Here is a 7,500-nt window from a genome sequence, read left to right as displayed (position 1 = left end):
TAAAACACACACAATAAAACACAAAAAAGAGAGTGGGAAGATTCATATTATGTTGCTTCAAGCTTCCTCACTCTGAAATAAAACCTATCCTGGAGACTGGGCAAGCAAATGTATCCCGGTCTACAATGGGTTAATATCTATTTGTGTAATTATTTTCTCTCTTATAAGAGCTGGGTGAAGAGAATATAAAGACATATTTGTTGGCCCCTTACCAAACATCAACAGGAACAGAGGTGGCTAGCAATTGCTTGACACCACTACTATAGGGTCTGCTGTTTATAACAGGGAATCATATCTATATTTGCAATTTGTGACAGAAATATCACAGATGGAAAGTGTCATAGAATACACTACTCTAAATTCTGAGTATTATTTACCTTGTATGATTTGGTTGTATGATACAACTTCTGAGACCAAAACTTTACCAAATATTCTGGGAGAGAAGAATAAATAACTTTAACCTAGTGACACTGAGTATAGTTCAGTTCAGTTCAGTACAAAGAGATTTGTGAAGACGTCGCTTTGCCCGGAAAATATGCACGAGGTGGCCCGGCCTCTGCCAGCTATAAGTGCTGACTCATCTGCACTGAGTATAAGTATACATGCACTGTCTATTGTGACTGACATGACCTCACCTGTATAACCCATTCCTTGAATTTTTACTTTTTTTTAATTTATAGTACTTTTATTGCAATAACTGACTTTTTACAATATTAACCCACTCAAGACGGGGGCATTCCAGCCTTGCATGTCACAATGCGGGGGCTTTCGAACGCTTAGGCCTAAATCAATTAAATGGCTGGCACCATATTGTGCCACCTGGCCACCGGGCTTTTGAATGAGCGTTACAGTAGTGTACCACCCGTCCAGAGAGGGTTAATTATGATGAAAGTAATAACAACTTTGGTAATGATAATGATAGTAACAGAAATAAAAATTTTCTTTTAAAATTCAAGGAATGGAGTAAATAGGTAAGGACAGGTAGACATATTAATTGACTCCTTAGTGATTAAGCAATATTAGAACCACCTTTGTATAAGAAAAAAATAATAGACAACAAAAAATGCAAGAATACCACGGTGCTTGTCCCTGGTGTAAATGGTTTGACCCATTCATAACAGGGCATATAATTGTCTAATGCTGCTCCCACTACCAATATAGCAAATGCACAGCTTCCCGACAAGATATTTCTCAAGGAGTGAGGCCTTGCTATACCTCTCAGAGTAATTTCAAGGAGTGACAAAAAGAGGGCTTTATATTCTTTTTAACTTTTTTTGACGAGTCAACAAAAATGTGTATATACAATTGCAACTGCAATGTGCATATACAAAACGGAGCTATGTATGAGTATATAAATGACGAAAGTCTATGACATCATAGACATTATCCATCATACTGAAAATAATCTGATGACATGATATCATGTCATCCAGTATTGAATGGGTTACTAATATCAGTAAATTTTATTTCTATGCAATCCATTTCTCTAAGACAAAATCCCCTTAACAATAACTTGTTTTGTTGAGTACAGAAATTCAACTTACCTGTAATTAGTAACAACATTACAGCAGCCAATCATTCTTCCATCAAAGGAGTCTATAGCTTGACAGTATACATCACCTGTGATGTCAACAGCTAGTGGGTTCTCTTTGATACGACACTTACACAGCACATTAGTAAGACTAGGGGCAGCCTGAAAGAAAGTAGTATTTGCAATCTTAATACACACAAAATTAAAAATTTATTCTTCAGCATTGAAACATCATAACTAATTGTATAACATAAGGTGAGAATGATTGAAATTCAATGTTTAATTCTTTAAAAATCCGAAGTGGTGTATGTATAACCTATTGAAGTTATTTGCAAGTAACTGTGTAAAACTGCAGGACATAAGCTAGTATATAAACTTCAACTCATATTTCTACAATATACAATGATGTAAAAATGTTCATGAGAGCATGATACTTACAACATATGATGACTGAGATCCTATGGGCTTTGATTGGGCTTTTCCAGGTCCTTCAGGTGACCTTGGTGCAGCTATTGAAAGCGGATGAGGAGACATGTTCCGACTCAACCTTTTGCTCTTTCTTACACCTTCTGCTGGCACACGAGTCTCACCAATAGAATCACTTGAGTCAGAGTTATGTCCTTCTAAACCTAAGTCTTCTAACCGGCGCTTACTGATGCTATGGCGACGTCTGCCCCGTATGATCAAGTCCCCTCCTGACAGGGGCTCTTTCTGAGACACAGCTGTGAGGTCCAGGTTTTCAAGTCTTTCTTGAGTTGGTCCATTAACAGTCTCTGGCTTTACTACTGACTTGTTCCTCTCCATTTCTTCACTGACTTGGGCACAACTGTCATTTTCATTTTTTAGTTCACTGGAGGACTCATCACCAGTAATTCTTGCCTCAGCAAGTTTCTCAACCATTTCACAGTCACTTTTTTCTAATGCCAAAGGACTGGTATCTTGACTAGGAGAATCAATATGATCTGGTTCCTTTGCTGAAAGATTTATGTCTGCATCTTCACCTTCTTCTGGCTGCTCTTGTTCTTCTTGCCTTACATCCTTTATTAGCTCCTCCTTCAAATCTTCTTCAGCAAAATATGTGAGTGATTCTGCATTTCCTGTTGCTTTTCCATCTTCTTCACCCTTGTACATTAATTCACCCTGTATGATAGCTGCTTTGACGTCATCCACTTTTTCTTCTGTTTTATGTATGGCTTCTTGATCAGGTTCTGTTGATGCAACATTCTTTTCTGTAATAATTTCTCTGACTATTGGTTTGCTTTCAGCAAATGAATCAACATTACTTAGCTCATCTGTTACAGAGTGGTCCAGTGAATCTTCAGGCAATTCCTTATTTTCCATATTGTCTATCACATCAGTAACCTCACCCTCATCATCTAATACATTCTGATCATCAGTATCCATGATGACATCTTCCTCTGGGTTTACCACAGGCTCCTCATCTAGGTTGTCATCTTCCAGTTCACCATCTCCATCTAGTGTGTCCAAATTATCCAGTTCTCCATCATCATTATCTGCAACTTCTGAGCCTCCATCATCTAAGCCATCTTGGTCCTGATACTGTGAAAGCTGCTCTGAGGGGACATCCTGTGATGATGAATCCACAGACTCGATATCCACCTCTTCAGATACAACCGAGTCTGTCTCTTGGTAGTTGTCTTGCCCACCTAGGCGCATCTTCCCTTTTCCCTTTTTTTTCTTGCCACTAAATGAATAACTGAGACCTTTAAAATGTTTCTTTTTCCTTTTTCCAGTCTTGGTAAAGCCTGGTTCATCCTCTTTCTTTATTCTGCTTGGGTATGACTTAGGAGTCACATCTTTCTTAAGTATCTCTGGTATAGTTATCTGCTTCCCTCTCTTGCTTCCCTGTGGTGTTTCCTGTCCATCACGTGACAGGGAGAGGCGTTGTGACCGTTTTGGCTCAGATGATGATGTAGAGTCACTCTTTAATGGTGTCAAGCTGCGTCTCTGCCTACTACCAGGATCTAAATCTGGTGTAGACTCACTGTCAACACTCTTCCCTCGACCTCTTCTGCCTATCATGCCAATGGGAGGAGTGCCCTGACTAGTGCTACCACCAACTTCCTCTGTGGAAGTCCTGGTTCTCCCTCGGCCACGACCAACAGCTGAGGGTGAATGGATCCCTGCCACTTCCTCCAGCCGCTCAGCTTCAGGTCTCATCTTTCCTCTTGGTTTACTTTGTACAGGAACTTCTTCTTTTCCAATAGGCTTAATGACAGCCTCCTCTTTGACGCTGCCTTTTGCCCCACGTCCTCTCCCTACAGGAGCAAGAGAAGAATCAGGATCAATATGTCCTCGGCCCCTTCCTCTGCCTCTTCCAGCACTAACTGGGGTTGTGACAGGTACTTCAACCCCATCCTGCTGGGGATCCTCCTCTGAGCTTGACCTAGTTTTGCTGCGGTTCTTTGGAGGAATTATTGGTGATTCATTTCCAGAGTCATTCCCAATATCAGTATCTGCTATGTTCTTTGCTTTCCCTCGTCCCCTCTTCACACACTGCTTGATGGGGGTGTTCTTGCCACTATCTGTGTTTTCTTCCATTTTCGAATCAACTTCCGAAGCCTCCGAGATGCTGGTTGTCTCTTCGCTGGAATCCTTCTCACTCCCTGACTTTCGCTCATGCATTCCCCTTCTTGTTCTTACAACTGCAGGTGATGTATTCGGCATTGGGGGATTCTCCAAGCCCTCTTTCCTGATTTTCTTGAGGACATTTGTGATAGTATTCCCAATAACAGGCAAGGCAGGTGGTGTTGATGAAACTTGTTGTGGATTCACCACCTCTGGAGTCTTGTCTTCACCTTCAAGTGCTTCAAACTTACGTTTCCTTGTGAACCTGGAGATGCGCCTTCCTCTCTTTGCCTCAGGGAATGAGCCCTCAGTAATATCAGCTGAATTGAACTGCAGTGACATCATCTCAAGCACTTTGTTCTTCTGGTCTTCACTTTGAGTCGAGGCCTCCATACTGTCTTCGTTGTCTCCCACCTCCCCTCCGTCAGGGCTATTAGCCTCTGTATTTTCCTCATCTAAGCCATCCTTCTCCTCTGTCCCTCCACTGTTGCTCACTTTGTCTCCACTACCCACAATTTCTTCTACAGCTTCTGTATCCTGTAATTCCTCACCAGGTCCTTCTGCATCTGCCACTTGGTTCCTACTGACAGCTCTGGGGGTAATGTAACCATCCTGGCTGAGCCCCACAGGAGGATCATCATAAACCCACTTCTTGCCCCGCCCTGGTCCCCCACGGTGGCGGATCTTCTTGCCCCCACCCCTGGTCAGGCCTCTCCCTCCTTTACTGTGAAAGTAGGCTTTTCCTCGGATCCACCTATAAAAATTCATCTTTAATTAATGGCAGGTTACAAAAAAATGAGCTTATACTGAGAACAACAACATAATATTCAGGATTAATGACAACCTTGAAAATATTTTCCTAATACCAACTATTATCCATATGCATTTCATATAAAACACTTAACAAAAAAGAGTTAGATAGCAAGTTTGTCTTTCCTACAAAACTGCTAAGTTAGGGAGTTGAAGTTCTTGACCATTTTCTAACCCTAAGAAATAAAAAAAAAATTCAGAAAAATAAAAAATAAACACATATCTACCACTTTACACACTTCATTTCTAATGAACAAGGAATGTTATTACATTCCTTGTTATACTCTCATCTTTACATTTGCATGTAATATTTAACTATATTTTCTACCCTTCTATTTCCATACACACCTGATATCAACTTCCATCACTTTAGATCAAAGGAATCTTTTAACCCATTCCTGCCAGGGCTTATATTTGAGCAATGCCATCAGCTAGCTAGATAACAAGCACACACCAGATTCAACTGGGTATTAACCCATTGCCAACGGGGCTGTTTTGGCTCCAAATAGTCAAAATGCCAGGATATTTTAAATGCGTAACCTTAATGACTTGGGTTATTCGCCCGCACTAACCATGACCAATGCGCCAGCCAGAAGGATAGCCAAGATGGAATATCTTGTCTCTGGCAGCTGGTGCTACCACCACTTGACGTGATATCTTGTCACCCATCGTTAACGGGTTAAAAGAAGGTTTTTGTATTCTTTTGCACTATTTTCACAAGTGAAGAAAAATATGTCAAATGGAACTCCAATGAGTATATGCATACACAACAATGTAAAACATGGGTTTAGAAGGCGAGATCATGACATGTCATCCGGTGGGAGCAAAATATTCCAATGACTTGAAATCACATCATCTGGCGTGAATCAGTTTTAAAAAAACAATAAAAAACTAAAAAGAAACAAGAAATAAAAAATAATGCACAAGGAAGTTTTCCTTATGTTGGGTATTGTATCAAGTACACTTCACCCAGTTATTGCTATCTTTTTCAATGCACATTAGTTTACAATACATCATTCAAGTAAAATCATCCTACTTCATATTATTCTATTTTCCTTCATCCATTCTGAGATGGGCTACATTTTAAGATGTTCAGCCTGGATTGACCATCTTGGATGTTGTGTGTGTCTTTATCATCTTCTGAATTTATGGCATGATACCTATCTATGATATATCTGCAAAGTAATACTAACTAGCACTCAGTATGATGTCCTATCTAAACAGATGAAGGAATACATAGCTTGTTATTTCAATAGAAGGAAAAATGCAGTACAACAGTGATCAAACCTTATGAAAAATGTCAGTCCAAGAAGGTTGAACCCTAAAGTCCTATACGATTTTTTGTATTCTTGTACTGTCATGAACAAATATGAAACATAAACCATCCACAATGAAGATAACATGAAGTGGTAGAGAAAAGGAAAAAAACCTGTGCTTATGACTGAGAGCAACAGTACAAGGCAGCCCTACTGGCACAGGGGTACATTGTAGACACTGGGCATGGTTTGAGTCATCTTTCTCTTCTCAGTCTGCCTGGACATTCTTCATTGGCAGCACTCTAGAGCAAGAGGTCAGCAACTTGCTATGTGCCATCGCTGCCAGAGACTATGGATGGGTGCCATTCAAGGCTCTCTCTCCTGCTAGTGCTAGGAGAAAGTGGTACTATTTAGGTATTGGATTTTAAGTGACACCCATTTTGCTTAATATTACAGAAATTATAGTAATTGTTAATGCAATAGTTATAATCATTTACTCATTACTCATAGTACAATAAAATAATACAGTGATCCAAAATCCCCCAAGGTCATATACATCATGACGCCCATCCTCCGGCGCAATGGGTTAATAGCTTCATATGTATTTCATTTGCATGGTTTATTTGCATTTCCTTTGGCCACATCCACTATATCTGGCCCATTTCTCTATGCCCCTATTAGGGCCTCCTCTACCTCGGCATGTTTTATTTTGTCTTGGTACATTCTTGTCTCCTAACTATCTACACATCTGAATGAATATTTCAATGTTTTCTATGAAGAAAAATTATCTTTTTCTTGCTTTATTTGTCTAATATTTGCACATACTACATGCTGGTGTTTTATGGGCATGGAACAATATTTCCATTTCCCTTCCTATTTGAGGAATTTCAGGTGTTCTAGGCAAAACATACTCTTTATTGCTTGATATGTGTTTTATTTGCATGGTTTATTTGCATTTCTCCAGTCACACCCACTATATCACCCCCATCTACCCATGTCCAATATTAGTTCCTCCTCTTCCAGTGTCAGTTTTATGTTGCCTCATAGTATATTATTGGCTTTTTTTTTTTTTATTGACTACATGGATACTTCATTGTTTTCTTTGAAAAAAACTAGTTTTTTTCTCTTGTTTTACTTGTGCAATACTTGCATGCTCTATACGCAGGTATTTTATAGTCATGGAAGCTTATTCCCATTTTCGTTCCATCCTATTTTTTTCAACATGAGGAGTAACTGAAATTGAGTAATCAACTTTGATACTCTACTGTGCAGTCTGTATTTGATATATGGAAATGAAATATACATTTTGAGATG

The 7,500-nt window shown here is 39.6% G+C and overlaps 1 protein-coding gene across 2 annotated transcripts in view; it reads right to left on the bottom strand.

Moving 5' to 3' along the window:
* G9a (histone-lysine N-methyltransferase G9a) overlaps window positions 1–7,500 on the bottom strand; it is a 61,875-nt gene that overhangs the window by 51,913 nt on the left and 2,462 nt on the right. For both annotated transcript variants that reach the window (XR_015190674.1, XM_043022740.2), the window contains exons 2-3: window positions 1,970–4,874; window positions 1,545–1,693 (exon numbers count right to left, since the gene is read on the bottom strand). Coding sequence is in view for 1 of the 2 variants with exons in the window: in XM_043022740.2 (XP_042878674.2) it covers window positions 1,545–1,693; window positions 1,970–4,513 (2,693 nt within the window). In the remaining variant the exon portion in view is untranslated. The remainder of the gene's footprint in view (window positions 1–1,544; window positions 1,694–1,969; window positions 4,875–7,500) is intronic.

The sequence above is a fragment of the Penaeus japonicus genome, unplaced genomic scaffold (genome assembly GCF_977035675.1).
Source record: "Penaeus japonicus unplaced genomic scaffold, GWHDUDI00000001_assembly GWHDUDI00000038, whole genome shotgun sequence".
NCBI classification, from domain to species: domain Eukaryota; kingdom Metazoa; phylum Arthropoda; class Malacostraca; order Decapoda; family Penaeidae; genus Penaeus; species Penaeus japonicus.
The sequence above is the reverse complement of the archived record's forward strand: the minus strand, read 5'-3'. Positions and strand labels throughout refer to the sequence as shown.